This window comes from Protopterus annectens, chromosome 2.part1 (genome assembly GCF_019279795.1).
Source record: "Protopterus annectens isolate FY-2018-M chromosome 2.part1, PAN1.0, whole genome shotgun sequence".
Lineage (NCBI taxonomy): Eukaryota > Metazoa > Chordata > Ceratodontiformes > Protopteridae > Protopterus > Protopterus annectens.
The window spans coordinates 359,087,609-359,112,014 of record NC_056729.1 but is presented as its reverse complement, the minus strand read 5'-3'; the positions used below and the strand labels follow the sequence as shown (position 1 = coordinate 359,112,014).

General features: G+C 39.3%; 1 protein-coding gene across 7 annotated transcripts in view; it reads right to left on the bottom strand.

Moving 5' to 3' along the window:
- Nucleotides 1–24,406, bottom strand: part of LDB2 (LIM domain binding 2) — a 1,425,612-nt gene that overhangs the window by 218,185 nt on the left and 1,183,021 nt on the right. For 6 of the 7 annotated variants that reach the window (XM_044062198.1, XM_044062192.1, XM_044062193.1 and 3 more), the window contains exons 4-5: nucleotides 15,272–15,394; nucleotides 1,199–1,282 (exon numbers count right to left, since the gene is read on the bottom strand). In XM_044062198.1, coding sequence (XP_043918133.1) covers nucleotides 1,199–1,282; nucleotides 15,272–15,394 — 207 coding nt within the window. The remainder of the gene's footprint in view (nucleotides 1–1,198; nucleotides 1,283–15,271; nucleotides 15,395–24,406) is intronic. The other variant, XM_044062195.1, reaches the window with a different exon arrangement.

Sequence of the window (24,406 nt, the reverse complement as noted above, 5' to 3'; positions counted from 1 at the left end):
CCCAGAGGACAGATCATCACTGGGCCTACACTATTCCAGATACATGTCAAATATTGCATCTGACAAGGTACGTTACTTGCTCAGGAACAACTTAACCACCTCCAGCGAACCAGTTCTTTTTTTTTTCTGTATGGTACACTTATGCTTATCAAAACAGCAATATTTATAATTTGAAATTTGCATATATGTTCTCAACTCAAATCCTATTCCTACTGCAAAATAATACCATTGATAACAAGCCATGATTTATGTATTTATATGAACCACTGATGTGTTACATATAACAGAAATGGAATACCTTTTATATTGACTGGCAGTGTTAGACTTGCAACTTCATCCCTTGGCATCACCGAATTAATACATCATTTACATCAAAGTAAATATTAGTCATCACAGTTAAATGTGCCTAAGTTGTAAGGAACTTTAAATAACCTACTCTGTCTCAGCATGCATTATGGATATCGACTGTAACACTTGTAAAATTTGTTCATGTAATGCAATATATGCATTTTTACATTTTACATTACTTAAGGTTAAAAACAATCCATTTTGCTTTCATATGTATACCCAGTTATTCAACTAATAAACGAATGAATAAATAAAATGCATTACTGAGTGAAACTGGAAAACTACTTCTTTATAGAGAGCTCAAGTATTTAACATCATTTAAATTATTTCGAAACAAGTTCACAGAACAACCGAACAGTATGAAGAGTAGACTGCACAAATTCAAAGAGCAGCTCCGACTGGAAGATATTCTGTAAGCTGGTGTACTGCAATCCTCTTTTAAACAAGGCAACACTTATACGAGCTGCTTTTAATACAATGGACTTACTGTTTTAATCACATCATTTTGGCATGAGTCACTTTATCTAAATACATTATCAATTAATTCTGCATCACATTCTGGACCTATTCTGTACTACAAAAAGATTAAACTCTGTTCATTTACTTTTCAGTAACATATCTGCATGCTTTATAAAGTTGTAGTTGTCTGCCTTGACTTTACTACCTCCTGTAAATAGAATAAATGAAATTAATAAACTGTGGAAACAGAAATGTAGAATAACCTTTACCCTTTTGAAGAGCTGGTTAATTCTGACATCCACTTTAGATTTCTGTTACAAGGGTTAAGACTAGTGATCAAAGACTTTACAGTTAGTTTTTATGAAAAAGACTAAATGCACAAAGTCCTTACCCTGAGGTAGTTGAGGGTGAAACTAGTCAAACCCATCCGGGTGATGTTTTTGGACAGCTGTTCCAGCACCTGAGAGTCTTGTGCCTGAAGATAGGAAACATATTGACACTCACCATACTTTTACTTTTACTTTGGGAATGGTGTTAATATGGCATGAAGTACAACTGGAAGTGTTACTGATGCCTCCGGTAAAACTCTACAAACCTGGTACTTAGATACTCCTGAATTTCTCTTCTGTTCTATTCTATTATATTCTGTTTTGTTCTATTCCATTCTGTTCTATTCTATTTTATTCGTCTTTCTTTGACTTTACTCCAAATTTTCATTTGTTTAGTTACTTTAGATACTTAACAAGGCAATAGGGTATTTATCTCTTGAAATGTATCAGTCCCAGTGACATATTTAGTTCTAAAGTCACAATATTGTGTTACATCATCCCAATTTATTTTTAGAAGGATGTTTGGCACCATCAAAAGCAAAACTGGTTCAGGAGGAGAAGAAAAGCAACCAGATTATGATGAATTCTCACAGATTCTTTAAAGTTATTGAATTTTCTTTAATGAATGCACCATTAAGTAAAATGTATATGATATGTAATAACTTTACTATACCAAATCTAAAAATCTGATGAATTAAATGGTTTTAAAGTTCTCGTGAAGGCACCAGCTGCACTTCAAGACACGAATAATAAAACAATATTATTTTCTAAGAACCCATATCATTACTTTAAAGTGCACTGCTGAGACCAAAATTACATGTTAAGAAACCAAACACTGCTTTATTAAAATATACCATAAAATAAAAATATGTAGATTTGCAGAAATATTTATCTGGTACACTTTTGTTAACCTTCTTCATTATTGCTGCTGAACAGTCAAAATGCAGTACAGTTTTAGTTTCACAACCTTTAACCCACATATGTATTTTCATTTAGCCATTTATTTTTGCTGTCATATTGGAGTACTTATGTTAAAAGTATGAGATGTCATTAAAAACACAGAATGGAGAAACAATGTTTCAGAAACAAAGATCCAAAATGACTGGGATATATTCAAACAGTTTCTCCAATACTGGGCAACAATGGTATAAAATTATAGAAAAGTTAAATTAACATTAGTTTTATCCTTTTTCTATTCCAAGTGGATCTGCAATACAGCAATCAGTTGAAATCAATGAAATAAATATCCTTTGAGATTTATGCAGAAAAGTAGAAAATACAAAGAGGAAAACAACAAATGCAATGAGTGCTCAGTGCTTTCTTCAGTTATCCACAAATAATTTTGGGCCTATGAAAGGGGTGATGGGATGGTGATGTGCTTCTAGATGCATGCTGGTTTGCACATGAAAATCATCTTTTTCAAGCATTTTTGTGTGGTGGTTAACCAAACATTCATGACTGAATGCATAGTTCTTATATATGAAGAACTGGGGTTCCTATTACGTGATCGAACTTCAACAAGTTTGAACCCTATATGGTTGAAACCATATAGTCAAACTTGCTAAAGTTCGAACACATAAAAAAAAAAAAAAAGATGCAACAGTAAACTAACTGTTGCAAGCAGGCCCCCCTGCACCCCCCACACTCCCTGCTCTTTAAATATACCAACTCCAAGACCGCTCTATAGTGCAGAAAGGGAATATTTCCCTTTACTGCACTGTAGTGCGATCTCGGAGTTGGTATATTTAAAGAGCGGGGGGTGTGCAGGGGGGCTTTCCCCCTGCTTGCAACAGTTAGTTTTCTGTTGCATCTTTTTTTCCCCAATGTTCGAAGTTTTGAAACTTCGAACAGACAAGTTCGATATTGTCATGTTCGAAGTTTCAGAACTTCGATCATGTAATAGGACCCCGAAGAACTATCTGTAGTTAAGTTGAACACATCAGATGAATAAGAATATTTTTTTAAATATACTTTTGTTAAAAAAATCTCCATTTACTAGCATGGACAGCAATGACAAACATGACAATGTTATAACAAAAAAACTTGCTATAATACATAATTAAGTATTGGAATATATGTCATGTTACCAAATATTTTTATGACAAACTATTTTAACCATTCTCAAATTTGAGCACCCTAGAGTATAACATAGTAAAACTTAACCAAGAGAACATGTGTACCTTAATAAACCATGGAATTCTCCATTCTGAGAATAACCTTATACATGCCTTCCTAATTGAATATATAGTAGTAAAGTATAATTTCTTGCAATTTTATAAAGCATGTTGTGATAAAACAGTTCATTAATATAGCTAAAATTAAAGTTAAAAATCTGGCCTTGTAATAGATCATCCCAATTTTGTACCAAGAATAGCTTATTGCAAGGTCAGTTGCCACTAATCAAACCCGGGTTGGCTAGGCCATAGTTAGGGCTTTATCCCTGTATGCCAACAGGGTGGCTTGTTATTTAAGATATTTTAGTATACATTTTTGGAACGTAAATTGTAGTTTGAAAGAGATATGTGAAAAGAATTGAGTGTACACTTTGAAAAAAAAACAAGGAGATAAGGGACAACTTTGCCATGTCTCTATTTAAATTTATTAGATAATAATGGCATTTATTGAAATAATAGTTGGAAGATGTGTGCAAACAAGTTACAATGCTTTTATGAATTTATGTGAAAATCTAAATCTTAGTTGAGGACTTTTCAAGAAATACATACTAAACTTATTAAAAGCTTTTGTAACCTCAAATGCTAAATTTAAAACAAAATTCATATTGCTCAAGTTTACTATATGAGAGCTTTGAGAATAGATCTATGATCTTGTTTTTCTATGGAAGAAATAAAACCAAACCAAAACAGGGATATAAGAAAATGAAATAGTGTATGCATTGTTTGTAACAATACATATGCAAATTTTGTGATTTCAAGATTTATGATGGTTATAGGACTGTAGTTCCTTTTTCATCAGATTGTTCTGTCAAATTTGAGCATCAAATAATCATATATTGATTGAAATAAATATCACATACATCCATGATTAATAAAAGTAAGGCCCTCCATTAAAATACTACTTATAGCAGAGTTAAAAGTTTTAAACAATACAACAGAAAATCATCTGAACTTGTCACCTCATTTAACTTTTTTGGAAGCATCTAGAATTTCTTTTTGGAGATAAAGTACCCTTAGAAATCCAAAAAGTCTTGTAGCACAGTAGGAATTTTTTATCCTGCCAATGAAATTATCAATGGTAGACAATTCTTCAATCAAATTTTTGCTACACATCAATATTTTGAATATTTTATTTAGAAATTTTGAGCTAAAACCTTAATGCTTTCATTTTACATTGTGTCTCAGATGTCCATCTTTGATTTAACTACTGTAGCACAGCTTTTGTGTCTTAAATACTTGAAGCATGCTTTCTAAGTTATACATAATGAAAGAGAATGAATTTACCTTAAGCAAGTTATTTTTATTAACTATTAGTTAAGTAAAACACAATAGGGAAAGATATATTTACAATGTATTTTATCCTGATCCAGCTTGTTTCCAGATATGTGTTCCATTTGACCTTTTAATATATTGAAAAACAAAGGAAGTTACTGTCTTAAGCATTTGAACTGTTACATTTTACGCAATGTAAAACGTATACAGTTGCAAGGCTCCATGGTAGCAAGTTACCTTTTTAAGCTGTGCAATAACTGATGGCCTTAGATCTAAGTCAAATCAATCCTAGGCCTGTACATTAGAGAGGCCAGTATGAAACATAAATATTTCACTATAATAATCTCTTTGTATTTGTACCATCTAAATTCCTGACCGTATGACATTATGATGGCAAAGGGAAGAGAGAAAAGCATATTTTAGTTGTATAAAATCTGTATATGTCTATCATAATATGTTGCTATTAAGCATCAAGCATAAAAAGCTGCAGTTTTATCCTTTTAGTACATGGACAACATTAATAGGCTGCCTGTTCTGCTGAGGTCTTGGCCATTTTGATCTGAAATGCCCTGGGTTAAATGCAGGTCAAAACACTTCTACTCTTCCATCATTTAATATTGTCATGGACATAAATACTTAAACATAATATCTATTTTCAATCAGAATAATATTACATTTACACTCAGTGTTAATGCCCACAATCAATAGGTGGTGTTTAGTCCTGGATTGGTTCTACAGTGACTGTTCCATAGTCCTGGACTGGTTCTATAGTGACTGTTCCATAGTCCTGGATTGGTTCTATAGTGACTGTCCCATCTTGCAGGCACATGTATGCACATGCACACAAAGTGTAACATTTAATCTGATGTTGTTAATCTTCATTCATTCCTTACTGATGGGTTATCGGTTCCGTCCTCGGAACCGAGCCGGCCAATATCAAGCTCATGTCAGCAAAAAACTCACGAGCCAAGGTCCTACACAGAATGTTCTGCTCCCTCTTACCTCAGATCTTGTTTGCCACGTTGCTGAACAGCCGTGTCAAGCCATTCTCTCAACTGTCTAATTTTTTGACAATTTATATATTATTACTCTAAATTTTTCTCAAAAGTTTATACTAATATTTTCCTACCCTATCGCATACTTTAGACTCTCTCCCTTTAGTCTTTTCCCTTTATTACCCTTTCTTTCTTACATTGTGGTAATTCTCCATTACCATCGTTGGTAATCCTTTCTTTTCTCTTTTTACCCTTTTCTTTTGTAGCCGTTATTCTTCCTTTTGCTACTGTGCTTCTTCTCCAAACCAGTTATATCGGATAAGAAAAGTTCCATTGGTTTCAAGCAGTGCAGGGATTGCAGCTGTAAGTTACCACTTTCCGATGGCCATGACTTATGTGTCTACTGCCTTAATGTCTCCCACTTGACTATAGATCCTCCGGGTGGGATTTGTAAAAACTTCTCAACTAGGACTCTCAATGAGAGAAAGAATAAGTTAATTTCAAAAGGTCTCCTCAAGTCTCCTTTCTTTGAGGCTATTTCTGGGTCAGAGGGCTCACCCCCTCCTGTTAAACCCCGCAAGAGGCATTCTTCCTCTTCTTCATTGAAGTCACTCCCTTCTTCTCCCTCTGTAGATTATAGGGAGTTGACTCACAAAAGGTGAAATTGATTATCACTCTGGTGCTGCCACCTGTGACCCTGCTGGCTCCAGGTTCGGCACCACCCCAAATTATTTTGTCTACAGCCATGTCTACTTTATCAATACTGGCACCGGAGTTCCCAGTGCAGACAACTACGGTTCTGACAGTTCTTCTGCAACCCCTAACAGCACCGTCAGTACAGGTTCAGCTCCCTTTGGCACTGTCACCTTTGGCTCCAAGTATGACTCTTCTGTACTCCATGGCACAGACATTTTTGGCATAGACATGTGATTTGGTGCAGTCCTTCTTGGCACCGTCCTTATTGCTGGGGAATACACTTTCCACTACCGTACCCTTTGGGGCAGACTTTTGACTTTATGGTGCAGACACTTTCAACTACAACAGCACTGGCATCTTCAGCGCACACCTTTTCCACACCATTTTCTTCAGTGCAGACTTCCTCGGCTCCAAGTTCTGCACCTATTGAATTAGCAAGGACCAAATATTCTCCTTCGCTGGATCCTTTTGCTAGCTGTCAGTACAGTCCTTTCCTAGACAGGCCAGAATCACCATCAGCTTTCTCCATGAGTTCAACCAAGAGTCTTTCTGAACAGGATGTGTTGCGGCTTGTTGAACAGCTGCTTGTGGCCAGAGGTCTCTCTCAACCATCAAAGTCCATGTTCCCTCATTCAGGTGAATGTATATCTCCTCAAACCCCAATGCATACTCCTCCTTCGACTTCCACTCAAGTCTCGAAGCCTATTAGTCTGACAGTAGCTTCCCTCCCTCTGACTCCAATAGTGGATCTCACTTTGGAACCAGAGTCTTCCTTGTGGCCTTTGGTGCACTGGGCATTGGGCTCTTCTCAGGCCAAGAGCTGTGCCATTGGGGAGGACATTCCTGGCTCCATGCCGATTTTTTTCAATGGCACCTTCCAGGAATGCTCTCTCTCTTGTGGTTCACGGTCCTCTTGAGATTCCTGGTCTGAGGATGCGCTCGTCAGGGTGGGGTGTGACCCTGGTTCCAAGGTTGTCATGTTCGATTCCGGGCTCCCATCCCACTTTGGGTTGGCCAGCCTTCCAGGCCATGGAGAGGGTGCTTGCCTCCACTGGCAAAGCTCATTTGTCGGAGTCCTCTCCCCCCTCTGTGCCACAACTGCCACAAGCTTCAACTCCCGGACACTGGGCACAAGAGCATCAGGTCTTTCCTCCTCAGATGACCCCCTCTTTGCAGTCTTGTCCAGAACCTCCCACTGAGGAAGCATCCCACAAAGGATCATGTAAGAGGAAGCACATGGACTCCACTGAGGAATCATTGACTGAAGATACCGATTTTGATGATGGGGAAGGGTCCCAACGGTCACCCTCTGATTAGGTGTTCTTTGGTGACATCCTCGAGATACTTAGACAGAGGGGGTGACTGGAAGCCCTCTAATCCTTCCTTTATGTGCCCAGTCCCCTACCTCCTGGGTCACCCCGACTTCCGATAAGCTCCTCCAGCTCATCGTGCAGTGCGCATGGAAGGCTCCTGATACCATGGAAGTGATACTTAAGAGGCCAGATAAAATATTATTGCCCTCAGCTGAGCACCCCCATGGGTCACAAGGTCTTTCTGTAGATGCTATGGTGGTGGTGGCAGCTGCTACTAAGAAGGATTTGGCAGAAGAGAGCCAAACTGTCCATCCACCGAACAAGGAGTCCCGGGCGATTGACAGATTAGGGAAGCATGTGTTTGCTTCATCAACCTTTGCCGTAAGGTCTTTGAAATATTTGGCACATTTTACCAGGCTTCAGTGAGATCTTATCAACCAGCTCTCTGAAACCTTGGCAGGAGCTGTTTCTGACAAAGTCCATGATAATGTGGCTTCTCAGACAGCTACTCTAGAGTCCATTTCCAACTTTTCCATGCGTCTTATTTCTCACGCAATGGAAAGGGTGGCTAGAACAGCAAGCACAGATATAGTCACCAGATGACATACTTGGATGTGCCTTTGAGACTTTGCAGACTCCTTTAAGGTTTCCTTCATGAATTCCCCCATAGAGGCCACTTCTTTGTTTGGTCCTACAGTCAATGATACGCTGGCACCATGCAAACAAGATGACACAACGCTGTTTGTTGTTGTTGTCAGACACTCCACTCCTCAGCGATTCTACACTAGAAATCAGAGGAGTGGAAAAATCTGGCACAAGAAATCACAGGGTTCTTTCCAGGATGCACGTGCCGAGTTCTCCCCTAGAGACAGAGGTGGAAACTCCAATGGAAGATGCCCCTTTCGAGGCAGAGGAGGTCCGCAAAACCGGGGTTCCAGAGATTCTTTCTCTGGCCAACCCTATCAGCGCTCCTGAAGCATTGCCCGACTGCTCACCTCTGGAAGTGGTCGGGGGTCATTTTTCTTTGTACCCCACTGCCTGGCAAAAAATAACATCTGACTCTTGGATACAATGGAATATATCCAGAGGCTATCACATCACATTCCATCTTTGTCCAGTTTCATCAAGAGTATTACCCGACTTTCCACCCAGTCAAAGGGAAACAGCAGCACATGAAATCCAAAAGCTGCTACAAAAAAGAGTCATCCAGAAGTTCCCCCCAGACCAGATAGGATCCTGATTTTACTCAAGGTTCTTTTTAGTGTCAAAAAAGACAAGGGACTGGAGACCAGTTATGGATCTCAGTACATTATACAAACTTGTAAAAACAGAGAAATTCCGGATGCTCATGGTTCAGTCTATCCTTCCTGTTCTGGAAGAAGTGATTGGTTGTGCTTTGTAGATCTTCAAGATGCATATTACCACATAAAAATGGACAAATGCTCAAGAAGATACCTCCTCTTCTGTATAGGAGCCAGTCACTACCAGTTTTGAGACCTGCCCTTCGGTCTCTCTACAGCCCCCAGGGTGTTCACAAAATGCATGGCAGTGGTTATCACTCACTTGCAACTTCAAGGATTCCAGGCATTTTTATATCTAGATGACTGGCTCCTCACCGCCTCCACCAAGCGTCTACTGGAAGAAGCCCTGCAGTATAGTCTATTAACAGCTCGAAACCTGGGAATCAATATAAACTGGGAAAAATCCAACACTACCCCAACTCAGTCTTTGGAATTTATAGGGGTACTGTTGGACATGAAAATTGCACAGTATACCTTCCAGAATACTGACTTTAGAGAATAAGACAAAAAGTTAAAACACTGCTCTGTCACCACAAATCCCCAGCTCAGAATGTACTTCAGCTATTGGGGTCAATGTCATCTTCGATTACCATTGTTCCTCTAGCCAGATTCCACATGAGACTCCTTCAATGGCTAGTTCTCACTCAGTGGTATACTCTACAACATCCTTTGTCTTTTCAAATAAGTGTAACTCAGAGATGCAAGCAAGATTTACTCTGGTGGACGTCTTGAAATCCCCAACAATGGTCTCGCCCTTTCAACCCCCATCAGCCGATAGTCATGGTGATGACGGACACTTCCCTGATGGGGTGGGGGGGGCTATATCAGGGAAACTTAGTCCAAGGCATCTGGTCAGAGACAGAGGCCCTTTTGCATATCAATGTCCTGGAGCTGAGGGTGATGCATCTAGCATTGCAAACAGTTCATTCCACCCTTCCATCAGGGACTATTGCGATCCAATTAGACAACATGTCAGTGGTCTGGTACATCAACAAACAAGGGGGCACCAGATCTTACCCATTATGCTGAGAGGCCTTGAGAATATGGCAATGGGCAATAACTTACAACCACTTTCTGACTGCAATGCACATTCCCGGTAGCTCCAACATGACAGCAGACAAATTGAGCAAGTGCATTCTACAGCCTCACAAGTGGTCCTTCAATCCTCTGATAGTGACAAAAATCTTTAACCACTGGAGCTAGCCTTGCTGTGACCTATTTGCCTCCCCAACCAACTACAAGTGCAGCAACTACTTTGCCCTGATCCCCCCTTGGGGACAGTTACCAAAGGATGCTGGACTCCATGCTTGGCCCTCGGGTATTCTTTATGCCTATCCTCCTCTCCCCCTCATCTCTCAGTTTCTAAAGAAAGCATAACAGTTGAAGAGCAAAGTGATCCTCATTGCTCCATATTGGCATTGACAAGTCTGGTTTCCCTTCCTCTGGCCTCACCTGCTAGATCAACCGTGGATCCTCAATCCATCCCCAATGTTGATCTCCCATCTGCAGAGTCTGATTCACCCCAATCTAACAACCCTGAAACTGATGGCTTGTTTTCTCCACTTCCTATGATTGCCAGGCATGAAAAACTTTTGTCCCCTGTGTGCAGTATTCTTATTGCATCTCATAAATCGTCCACCAGATTAATCTATCTTAACAAATGGAAAAGGTTCTCTCTATGGGCAGCAAATAAACAATTAGACCCCTTGTCAGCCCTGGTCTCGGTGGTACTGGATTACTTATCACATCTTTTCCACTCTGGGGTGTCTGCCTCTACTATCCGTATACATTTAGCTGCCATCTCAAATTTTCATATTGGTTTTCAAGATTCTTCACATATGTCACACAGACTCTGTAAGACTTTCTTGAAAGGGGTTATCCACCTAAAACCTCCCTTTAGAGAACCCGTACAACCATGGGATTTGGTTTTGGTTCTGCATGCTCTAACAGATCCACCCTTTGAATCTGTGTCATCATGTGACGTAAAATATCTTTCCTGGAAAACTTTGTTTTTGATTGCAATCACATTGGCCAGGCAATTGTCAGAACTTCAGGCCTTATATATCAAACCTCCCTATCTTATCTTCCATAAGGATAGGTTATCACTGAGAACTAATTCTACCTTTTTACCAAAAGTGTTGTCAGAACACTCTATCAACCAGTCTGTTAACCTTCCAGTGTTCTTTCTTAACCATTCTAACAAGGGAGAGTATTGCCAGCACTCCTTGGATGTTCATAGGCAAATACAATTTTATCTGGACAGAACAAAATCTACCCGTAAATCAGACCAGTTGTTTCTGGCTTTTTCTGGACCTAGACGGGATCATCCTGTGTCAAACTTTATGGTGGCTTCATGGTTGAGAAATTGTATCACCTTTATCTACAACAAAAACAATGTCACCTTGCCTCATAGAGTGAAAGCTCATTCTACAAGATCTATGGCAACTTCAGCAGCTTTCCATGCTAAGGCTTCCCTCAGTGATATTTGCTCAGCTGCAACTTGGGCCAAACCTCATACCTTTATTCTTCATTACAAATTGGACTTGGCCTCCAGAGGTAGAGCTTCCTTTGGCTCCATGGTTCTCAGGAATGTCCTTCCATGAGGACCACCCAGGAATACAGGTAGCTGGGGACTCTGTCCCATCAGTAAGGAATGAACGAAGATTAACAACATCAGATAAAGAAGTTATGTCTTACCATAATGTTCCATCTGTGTTGTTCATCTTCATGTGCTCCTTTCTTGTAGGTCTGTTATGACCAGAGGTAGCCTCTACTTTTATCTATCAACTTGCAAACTCGATCTTTGGTAACAGGGGGCAGAGCATTCTGGGTAGGATTTTGGCTTGAGAGTTTTTGGCTGACGTGAGCTTGATATTGGCCGGCTCGGTTTCGAGGTCAGAACCGATACCCCATCAGTAATGAATGAACGAAGATCAACAACACAGCTGGAACGTTATGGTAAGACATAACTTCTTTTTTCCAAACTGTAGTCAAAATTTGCTGAAACTCTTAGGGAAAAGCTTAGCAGGACCATATAACATAAGTAGCAGCATGGCCACTTCACTTGTCTTCCAGCTAATGACCTTTACAGAGCAGACAGCCTTGATATACCAAACAGCATTTTTTGGGTAATTACGTATTATCACAACCACATCATGGAAACCACTTTATGAGAAAACTTCAATGCATTTTTAGTTTAGATTAATGCATACAACCTATAGGTAATCTTTTCTTTTTAAAACAAATTAAAATGTACAACTTGCCTGTGGATTGGGGTGTTTTCCACCCCCCCAACCCCTATCTTTCTCTAGAATTGTTGATCAATGAAGATGAGCCGTGTGACTCCTGTTGTGTAGTAGTCCAATAAAGTGACACAGATCTTTTTTTGGTTTGATTGGTTTTAATAACAAATTGTAAAATATGTGATATACACATGGTGTTGTTTGTAATGAGTGCCACCTTGCAACTGTTGGTATGTAGTAAAGTCTGCTAGGCTGCATACGATAGATAGTCAGATGTATGAGTCTTTTGAAATGATATCGGGTAATTTGAAAGATAGGGGCTATAAATAAGATGATATATCTGAAGTACAAAATGAGGTTGTCTCATATTGAGACACCCATTCCAAATCATATTTAAACTCTTTTGAATTTGTTAATGATAAGACCATGAATCCCTTGAGCATGACAAGAATGTGTCTCACTTTCTCTAGCAATTCATCTGATATTTGTGATATTATCAAAAAACACTGGACAGTATTACAATCTGATGCGAAGTGTAGAGAGGTATTATGTGAATTACCACAATTTACATTTAAGAATAAAAAATCTATAAAAAGAATGCTTTGTTATAAACCAACTAAACCAACTAGACAAGGAGTCCATAATTTGGGCACTGTAAAATGTGTGTATATATTAACAATGATGATAGGTTTGTACATACAGTAATAGGATGTGTCTTTGAGTTTAAGGTTTGTGCTGATTGTGACACGTGTAATAGAGTATATTTAGCCTCATGTGAATTGTGTAAAATGTTTTATGTGGGGAAAACAAATAGATGCTTGAGGGATCGGATACATGAACATCTGTACAGCATACGTAGAAATTATAACAAAAATGCCCTTGCTAAGCATGTTGCTTCAGCAGGGAATGATCATTATTTTAAATTTCTTGTTTTAGAGACATGTCAGTTAAATGCTAGAGGAGGGGACATAGTTACAAAAACTGAATGCATGGAAATAAAATGGATGTTACTTTTACAAGCTGCAGGCAGTAAGGGGTTAAATGAGTTTATTCCCCTGAAACTTATTTTAAAGTCACGTGATTTACAACATTAATTGTTTAATGCTATTTAAGCTTGTGAGTGCTATTTTATCTTAGATCTGATGAAGTACCTAGACTGGTATGAAAGTGCTCATCTTTTACAATTTTATTGTTTTTGTTTAAAACAAGTGAGTGTTATTTTTTAAATATCTTTTTGCACCACCGCAATTTGGTTATATTCTTCATGTAGTAAAGTATACTTTACTTCATATTTTGGTCCATTCCTCCAAACAGTATGTTTTTCCTGCAGTCATTAAAGAATGGCAGGCATTTTTAGATTTTTGTCTGCCCACTCCGCCCCCCCATACCCAATCACTGTACCTGTTATTCAGATTTCTTGTGGTAACAGGTTAAGAGACAAAAACTATCTATACTTACATGAGACTGCTGCAGAAATGTATTCATTTATTATGCCATAAAGGCAGGGCACGTTACTGTTTAACTTTCCACAGCAAACATTTCCAAAATTTTAAAAATACAACACAGTTGTCTGACTTTACTATTTTGAAGTGTGGTAAGCAACCTTGAAACAGTGCACGATGAAACACTCTGATAAGACATTCGTCTGCTGGTTGCAATAATAAGAAAGTTTTCTCATAAAGTGGTTTTCATGATGTGGTTGTGATAATATGTAAGTATCCTTTTTTGCAACAACCTGTAGGTTTAGTTTAATATGCAGTATACAGTATGTCATGTTCTAGCTGTAATGGGAGAATGAATAACTACTTCTCTAAAGACAGCAAATTACAATGGCAGGAAAAGGGGTGGAGGGAACCAGTGGTCTGTTAAGGTCAGTTGCAACTGTTACAGCTGGCAGAGATACCATTGTGTCATCTGTAAAGTATGATGCACCTCAGGAATCAGAACCCATTACTCATTCTATTTCATGACAATTAAGTGAATGGTACATGGGTAGGCAGAGACATAATTCACAGGTGGGTCTGTTTGCATGAAGCTACTATTAATTATCTGGCAAGATTAATGCTTTACTGTTGAAGTTATAAGGTTGTCAGCAGTGATAGTCCATGTTCATACGTCTGTGCTACTTGGCTGGAATTCTGCTTTGATGTGCTACAGCAGGAAGAAATTTCTCCTGCCTGACAGATTTCCAAACACACAATTCCTTGACATGAATGGACTAATGACCTTACCAGAGCTATCTCTTTTAACTATTTGTAGAACCTTCACAGATTTTCTTTAGTTTATGGATTTTTTTTCTTTCTACCAATAAATATTCATAGTATGATATAGTCTTTGCATGCTAAAATCACTTGGCTGGTCCAGGGATGTGTTAGTTTTTATTCAAGGATTATTATGTTCTTTTTTTTTCTCTTTGGACACCTACTCAGGTGATAGTATTTTTAGGATCCGGTTTATTAATGAAGGTGGAGTGCAAAGTAACCCATTTTCAAGCACCCATAGCAGTAATTAGGCAAGGCTGTTAGAAATGAATAATATAATGGAAAGTTTTCTTATGTGTAGTTCAATCTCCTTTGTCCTGCAGCATGTGACTTAGGATTATTCATTCATAAAAAAGTATGCAACTGCCGACACCTGGCTTCATCGTATTATTACTGCTAATGTATAAAAAGTCACTAGTGCTAGTCTAAGGTGGATGTGTGTGTGTGTGTGTGTGTGTGTGTGTGTGTGTGTGTGTGTGTGTGTGTGTGTGTGTGTGTGTGGACTGTAAGATCAATCCACCCAGGCCTAGCCCCCATTATTAATTCTAATTCCAGGGCTGTGCAACCTTGGAGAAAAGGTACAATTTGTAACTGCATAGGAAATAAATCTGTGGGATAGACCATTTTTATTTATATATTCTTGTGCAAATTACACGACCTACCGAATTAATGAAAAACACCCAGCATTAAAAAAACCTAGAATGTGCAAACACACATTTCACTGAAATCTGTACATTCCAATAAGAAAAAGTATGAGTGAAGCAGAAAGAGAAACAGACAGACAGAAAAATGCATTTACAGAAATAAATGTAAAAGTTGGAGAAACCGATCGATGTTTTGAGTATCTGAACAATGCAATCAGAAAAGAATACAATACTTACATGCATGGCTAAAATACTTCGAGGAACTAATTCTCTATATTGTCTAACAGTAAAGTGCCAAGTCTTTATTCTCATTAGCTCATCAAATGTAAACTCCAGGATAAGTCGTCCTTCTGTGCATACCTGTATCCGAGAAAAAAGTGAATTAACAAGTTAGTCATAGCTAAAAAATATGTTTTTCTTACTGTTATATCCTTGCTATGAAGCAAAATATCATGACCTTTCTGATTCAATTATGTTCTTTCACTTGGATAAATACAGCAGATCACTGGAAAAAACTGTGTACCATTTCTAAAGACACAAATGATTCATTTTTGCACTAAGGATTGAAGAAAAGTAATCTTTCAGGGAAATCATTTCTGCACTAATGCTTTTAAGAAAATAATCTTTGAAAAGCATGGTAGCTTTTAACCTAAGTCTATCTGTCCAACATTTCTAAGAAATCTGGTTTGCTCTCGTGTCACAGTTTTGTGGATTACTTTTGAACATTTACCATGTTCACATTGACAAATGTACAATTAAGCATGCAGTTGTTCTGGAAATCCTTAAATGAAGATTTCCATATCATATATAGAAATTACACTAGCCTGAATTCTGATTGAATATGAAAAAAATGAAACTGAAGCAAAATTCAAACTTGGCTTTTTATTGGAGAGATAAAGACTCTACGTTATCCAGGAGGCTTTGCCTCTGTGTCCCTTAATTAATATAATAAAATCTAAGGTTTATTTTTTATTTGTTTAAAATTCATTTTTGGAGTAAATAATTGATATAGTTAGTCCACTTTCAGGCCAGCACAGTGAGGAGAAAGCATCTGAACATTTGAAATTCAGAGACTTTATCTAATCCACAGACTAAAGACACACGTTACTCAACATCTGCACTTTTAGCAAATGAGGGTGTATGATCATCTAAAAAAGATGGAAATTTATAAGGAGTTTCACAAAACTGGCTAATCAATTAGCATAATCTTAAAGCTGAAGAAACAGTGTATTAGTATACTCTTTTCACAAAATTGTACAGCCACTTAGTACAAGGAGTTAAAGGACTAGTCTTTGTAACAAATTCATAGTGATTAAACAGTTTGCCAATGCATTTAAATTGATTTTTCAGCTTACCATTCATCACAAATTACATACTGAAAAACAATGACCTGAGAAACTGAAACAAAAACACATTTTTTTTTTGCAGGGGAGGTCAAGCTCTCCCCTTCACTACTGAAGTGGGAGAGGCAACCCCCTACACCACATAAAATCATATATATAAACTCCATAGTCATACCCAGGTGAAGAAAAGAGAAACAATTCCTGAAAAGTGCACTGCCATACAATGCAACACAATACTTTGCTGCAAAACTCCCCACAACATTGAATTCTTGCACTTTATCCACTTGACCACCTGTACAGTGAAATGTCACATAGCCAATTAAAACACTACTTTGGAGACAATTGTCTACCACATTTACAATACGTATAATGTAAGGAAGATGAAAGGTGAAATGAACTCCTACAAGGGAAAGAAGAATTTTCTAGGTAGTGACCTCATACAAAAAAAGGGTGATTGTTTCATACTCAGTCACATCCACTGTAAGCTATCAAATTGTAACAAGTGCAACTTAACTGTGTGTCTTTCTTCTGCTTAAGATCACATCTTGTTTCTGCTAATAGACCTTTCTGGAATCATGTCAATAAATCGGCACTACTTTCCTCAAACACCAATACTCAGTGAATCTATGAGTAAATCTTATTTTGAAGGAGGCAATCCTCACCTCCTGCCATATGGGGGGACATCCCACTACCCAAACATAAATATACTCTGAGGCCATAAAACAGTGAAGAAAAAGGAATTCTCCCCTGTTGTTGAAACTGTTTTTGGTGAAACATTTTTGCTGAAATGGCATTCAACCCTACTGCCCTTGATGCAATAACAGGCTCCCGACTTTTCCTTTTATGCTGCATATTAGACTAAAACATTCTAAAATGCGGTTCATCTCTGTCCACTATTTATTCTTGGTCATCAACACTCACTAGAATATTTGTGGCAGATGTACTTTAATCTTTTTCTTGGTTCTCACTGTATGTTTGACACATCATGCTACAAGTCTCACAGCTTTTAACATTTAAGTGCAGTTAGGACGAAATATGTACTAAGTCAGAAACTGCTGTTTTTTAGAGAAACCACACCTTCACCAAAGTGTGGCAATCTTGGCATTATTATATATCAATAGCTTGCGTGTGTTAATGTAAGCCCCTAAAGGTAGGGGTACTGGGGACTTGTCCCTCTTAAAATCACTTTCAGTGTGAAATACTGAGTTTGAAGTTTACTATTTGTAATTGCTAATTACACTTAAATTCTCACAATTGCAGAACTCTCAGTATGGAGTCTTGAACTTCCTATTGGTTGCCCTTTTTTAACTTTTTGTTTCTTTTTGAAATTATTCGGGTCACAGATTCCATGGCTAGTTATGTCTCTTAGCAGTAATAGTCAACAGTCTTATCTTTTTTTAATTTTATTGATTTAGGTTTAACCCAATAAGACTAAACACAAGTGTCTATTTATGTCAGAGGAACCAAGATGAAAGATCAGGTCATGTGACATGCTCAGACTGGATGCATAAATACATTAATGGTGATGGAATCCAACACAGGTACTACATGATGAAGGCCATTAGCACTGTGGAATACTTAACTTTCAATGCATTACTGGCACACATGATAATAAACTTTCAATGCATTTCAGTTCCTACCCTTAACACTAACATATAGTCCATCTTGTACTATTTCTCTATGTACTTTTTGCCCAATGCCTGCTGATCATTAAACCTCCATCAATTGGACTATAGCTTATCCCTTCCCCACACCATGTATCCCTGGCACTGGGGTAAGGACCATCCATTGAAGCTATCATTCAGGCAGTCTTAAGCTTGGTTTGTGCCTTCACTGGGATCCTGACATTGAGGGCATATGATATAGATAGACTGTAGCTGTTGGGTTGGGGATAAGGAGCCTAAGAGCCTAAATCACTGGGTGGTCCACTATGCTCTTTCCTTGTGAGGTCTTTCTTCTGTGAAGAAGGCTATTTATTACATGCCTTGGTGGCCAAAATACTCTGCCCAAAGTTGTCCCTGTTGTAGCTGTCACTTCTCTATGTTACACTGCACCACCCCAAGCCAACCTCCTCCCCACTAAAGATAAGTACATACATCCTCCCCGGGTCAAGTCAGGTCATTTGGGCAGTAGTTAGGACTTTAGTCTTTTGTGCCCATGCAGGCTTTTCATACTACTGGCTTAGTTACTACTTTTTCACAATGATCCTATAATTGTAGTTATAGGGACTAGAATAGAAATCTCTGAACTTATGGAAACACAACATATTGTGTGTTAGCTCACAACATATTTTCACTGAAAGTTATATGTAGTGCACCCGCAAGTGTAGCTGAAGAGATATGGGTTCATTTCTACCTGACTCTGGTGACACCCCTATAGGCCCAACACACCAAGGTGGCAAGAGGGACAGATTTTATTCTAGGTGACACATCTAGTTTAAAAAGGCAATAGCACAACCATAAACAAATTATTTCAACAGTGCACCAGTTAACAATAAAGCAAGGTGGGATATGCATGCAATAAATCATACATTCACCCTCTTCCCCAGAACTCAACAGAAGAAAGTCTTGACATTCAAACATGCAGAAAGAAGGCAATATCAATGAGCAGTAAAGCTTTATAATGCAGCAATACAAACACGGGAAAAATGCAGTGTCATTAAGCAATAAAAGAGTCATGATACAACAATACAGATATGAGAAAATGCAATGTCATTGAGCAGCAAAATTCTTGAAGACAGCAGTACTAACACGAGCAAAATGCAATGTCATTGAACAATGAGGATTTATAATGTAGCAATACAGATATGAGAAAATGCAATGTCATTGAGCAGTAAAGATTCTTTAAGGCAGCAGTACTAACATGGCAAAATGCATTATCATTGAACAATAAATATTTATAGTGCCACAATACAAATATGAGACAATGCAATGTCATTCAACAGTACTAACACCCTCTACCCATTTGATCAATTCTAAACAGACCAACTATGAAACACTCTATTACACCCTGTTCACTGGCCAGTGACTATTTACAGTCTTGCTGCTGGCATGATGGGGCCCAAGTTGGACCTCATATGTATCCCAGTTATTTGTAATCCACAAAGCCTTTGGGGGGAACCACAATCCTATAAAAATATAAAATGATGGCTAGAGCCTCTCACCATTCCGTCAAGAGTATCCTAGTGACCAGGTGCTGTGGTTTCTCTGATGAGAAAAGTAGGAAATCACCTACCAGAACTGATAATCATCTATGGCTTCCCGGTACAAGGCCCAAGGGAACTCCTTTTCTTGCTGAATTATAGCAGATGTGGAGCTACTGGTTTCAGACTTCTCTCCTGATTCCACAAAATACCATCATCCAGGATTTCAACCAGAGACAGACACAATCTGCTACTTCACTTCACTGTCCCAAAGCACTAGAATAGAAAATCCAGTCATGCTGCAAGGCCCTTTTTCCCTTCAGCTATGTGTTTCAATCTTCCCTTCTTCAGCTAGTATTCCAGAAAAATAAAAATCTTTCACTTTCGAAATTGTCTTTTTATATTCCTGAAAAGGAGCTCCACCTTGTAGGGTAATGGAAAACTGCAGTCTATTACTTCTACATGAAATACAGTGGGAGTTACACTCTCCCCCCTCTTGAAAATCTTGGGTCCCTCCAAGTCAAAGGTTGATTAGCAGAAAATATTTACAAACACTAATGCACCATCAACTGAACAATATTTTTGAATTCCAAAGCTACATTCCACCAAGGGTAATCAGTCTTATGCTTAACTTGGGATGGGGTGTCACCACTGGAGTAGGAGGCATAGGGATTATGAGTGCAGACCCTCCAATGAGCTGTGGTCACAGGTTCCTGTGTACTATGTCCCAAACTGTTATAGGTAAGTCTCTGTGGGGGCCGAATCAGTCTCTGCAGTTTTGGTTTGGAAGAGATAGCTAAGGAATTTAGCTCGGAAGGTTTGTCACTCACATCACATTCAATGTCTAGTTCTTCAGTAGGCATATTGTCTACTTCTAAGATCTCCTCTTGTATAACTTCACTTTCATTTTCCATAACAGTATGACTATCCTCAGCACTATTTTCTGAAGTTTGCATAGCAGGGCCTCCATCAGTATCAGGTTCTGAAAGAAGCACAGAAACATTACTTAGTCTATTGTTAGGTCCGGGATGCTTAAAATGACAAGGAATGAATTCCGGTGCATTTACATTGAGATTACAGCCCACGCGGTCTTGAACATCCTCATAAAAAAGCCCACTGATACCCCAGTCATCATCACTGTCCTCCTCTCCTTCAGAGGAAGCATAGGCTCTTGAATATTGGAGAGGATAGTTCCTCTCTGCCTTAGCCTTCTGGATCGCCTTGAGTTAGGCTTCTGCTGAGCCATTCTGGGTTCCGGATTCATGAGTCTCACTGATTTTGCCAAAGGCATTAAGTTGTTTCAGTGCCAGGTTTTTATTGGTCCTTCTTTCCCCTCAGGGCAAACTTGGTAGACAGGGATATTAGGGAGCTGAGAACAAATTATGTAAATCTCAGATCCCCAGTGGTCAGCTAGTTTATGCTTTCCTTGTAGTCCAAATTTCTCAAAAGAACTCTGTCCCCTGGCTGCAAGTCATGCATCTTTACTTTTTAGTTATAGTGAGCCTTGTTTCACTGATGTCTTTGTCCTGTTGATTATTCAGCAAGCTCATAAGCCTGTCTGAGGTTCTTCTTGAGTCTCCCCACATAACTGTTATGAAATTGCACTGGTGTATCATCAGCTGTAACTCCAAAGGTGACATCAACAGGAAGACGAGCTTCTCTTCCAAACATTAGGAAGTAAGGCAAGACTCCTGTAGCATCATTTTTAGTACTGTTGTAAGCATGCACCACTGTGGCTACATGTCTACTCCATTGACTCTTCGTCTCAGCAGATAGTGCCCCCAACATGTCTAGTAAAGTTCTGTTGAAACACTCAGGCTGAGGATCTCCTTGAGGATGATAAGTAGTGGTGCGGCTTTTTTTGGCTCCCAACAGAGTGAGTAGTTCATGGACAAGCTTGCTCTCAAAATCGCGTCCTTGATCAGAGTGTATCCATTTTGGCAGGCCATAATGTACAAAGAACTTCTCGACCAGCAGTTTCACCACTGTAATAGCGTTCTGATCATGAGTGGGAAATGCTTGAGCGTACCTGGTATAGTGGTCTGTCACCACCAGCACATTACTGATCCCTCCTTCATCCAGTTCAATGCACAGAAAATCTATATGGACCAGTTCCATGGGTCCACTACTTTCCATTTGATCCAATGGGGCAACTCTGGTTGGCAGACTCTTTCTCTGAATGTAACGAAGATAAGTACAACAATAATCCTCAACATCTTGCTTCATGCATGGCTGGTAGAACCTGTCTAATGGAACGAAAACATGTACGACAATAATCCTCAACATCTTGCTTCATGCATGGCCAGTAGAACCTGTCTTGTACCAGACCCATAGTTCTGTCATAACCAAGATTACCATGTTCATCATGCAATGACCAGAGTACTACTTCTCTATACTTTTGAGGAAGTAACAATGGCAATTTTTCACTGCCGAGTGGACTAGGAGATCTCCTATACACTAGTCCATTCTGTATCTGGAGTCTGTCCCATTCTTTGGCCAAAAGTCTTGCCAGAGGATGAATATCCATGCGAAGCATATTAACTTGTTTCTTCTCTAAAGCAGCTACCACCAGCTGACCTAAGGGGTCTTCTCTTTGATCTCTCCTGAGGTCACTGTTACTCAAAGCTGGTAGCGATGAAGCCTGCAAAGTGACCAGATTACAGTAAGCTTGGGGTATGCTTGCTGCAGACAGACCCAGCTTCTGGGCCCAACATTCAGTGTGTTGATAGCAGGTTGCAATCTGACACATAGCTCTCACCCCTGGCTCTGGAATTTCCACCCATTCATCGTCGAGGTGTATATCTCTCTGAGGTCTTCTGGACAGACCATCAGCATCTCCATTTTTGTGTCCTGGGTGATATTTCAAACTGAAATTATAGTTGCATACAGTTACTATCCATCTGTGGCCAGTAGCATCTAGCTTTGCAGTGGTCTGGATGTATGTCAGAGGACTGTTGTCAGTCTGCACTTCAAATTCAGCCCCATAGAGATAGTCATGCAGCTTATCCACTACCGCCCACTTTAAGGCAAGGAATTCCAACTTGTGTGCAGGGTAGTTTCTTTCTGTGGGGGATAAACTCCGACTGATAAAAGCCACAGGTCTCAGCTTCTTGTCATACTCCTGGTAAAGGACTCCTCCTAAGCCATCTCTGTTAGCATCCACATGTAAAGTGTATGGCTTTGTTGAGTCAGCATATGACAGCACAGGGGCATGTGTGAGGCAATACTTAAGCTGTTCAAACAACTCTTAGCACTCAGGAGCCCAACGACTCTCAATGAGTTCTTTAGAACCTCTCGGTCCCTTAGGCTTTTTCACAAGGATATCTTCATCTGTTTCATCTGCTTTCTCATAATTTCAGAGCAAATAGTTGAGGGGTCTTGCTATCTTTGAAAATCCTTCCACAAAACTTCTATAGTAAATGTAGCACCCCAGGAAAGATAGCAGCTCTGTAATAGTTTTGGGTCTGGGCCAAGAAGTCACCACTTCAACTTTGCTGGGATCTGTGGATATTCCATTTGCCGACACAACATGTCCCACATAAGTCACTAAAAGTTGGAAGAACTTGCATTTGTCCAATGACAACTTCATGCCTTCCTTCTCAGTCCTGTCCAATACCTTCATGAGTTTTTCTTCGTGCTCCTCTAGGGTTCTACCAAAGATAATGATGTCATCCAGGTAGACTAAGACTTCCAGGAGATGCAAGTCTCCAACTGTTCTTTCCATGATTCTCTGTAAAGTTGCCAGTGCATTTGATAAACCTTGAGGTAAGTGAAAAACACAAAAATCCCAAAGGGGTGATTAAAGTAGTCTTCTCTTTATCTTCTGGGTACATAGGGATTTGATAGTATCCATTCCTTAAGTCTAGCATACTGAACCACTTACTGCCCACCAGGCAATTTAGAGCATCTTCAATCCGGGGAGTTGTGTCCTGGTCTGGAATGGTTCACTGATTGAGAGTAAGATAGTCAACACTCATGCAAATTTACCCATTCTTTTTCCCGACAATGACAATGGGAGAGGCATACGGACTTCTTGACACTCAAATTATCCCTGCAGCTTTTAGTTCTTCCAAATGTTTTCTTAAGTCCTCCAGGTCTCCTGGGGCTACACTTCTGGAATGTTCCCTGAAGGGCCGGTCCTCATTTACTCTTATTCGGTGTTCTGCACTTTTTGTACAGCCCACATGTAGTTCACTAGTAGAAAAATATTTTTTTCTTTTTCATTAGTAGCTCTTCAACTTTGGTTAGCCACTCAGGGGGTGAGAGACCACCTCCTATCTCAATATCTTCCAGCTTCAACTCATTGGCTCTGCTCTCATTCCTTGACAACACAGAAACAGGTAAGGGAGTGGCAGCCTAAACATTTCCCAAATGCACTTGTGAATGCAGGACAATGGGAGTACTTCCTTTATTTTTCAACCCCACAGGCAAAGTGTCATAAGAATGCTTTAACATGTCCACAGGTCAAACTTCTGGGACTAGTTCCAGCCCCAGTGGCAAGTCATTTTCTGGATCCGTTTCATCATGAGATGAGAGGAAACTGTTTGTCCACAGATCCTCACTTTGGCTCTCAAGCAGATGACCTGACCAGGATGAATTATATGCTATTTCCCAGACAGGGTCCACACATGACCAATTTCATCTTTCTTACTATCCTTCTCCCTTTGAAGGGCACAGAAAACTGGTCTCAAGAGAGGATGTAGTGTTGGTTGTTCCTGGGTCAACCGAGGCACTAGCATTCTTCTGATGAGGTCAGTATTTGTCCTCACTAAAATAGATGCTGAATCCTTTCCTTTTGGCCTGGGGCACACAACAGCAAGTGTTTCAAAAACTTCTGTTGACCCAACAAATGAAGTGAAAAATTCTAACTTGAGTGAGACATAACCA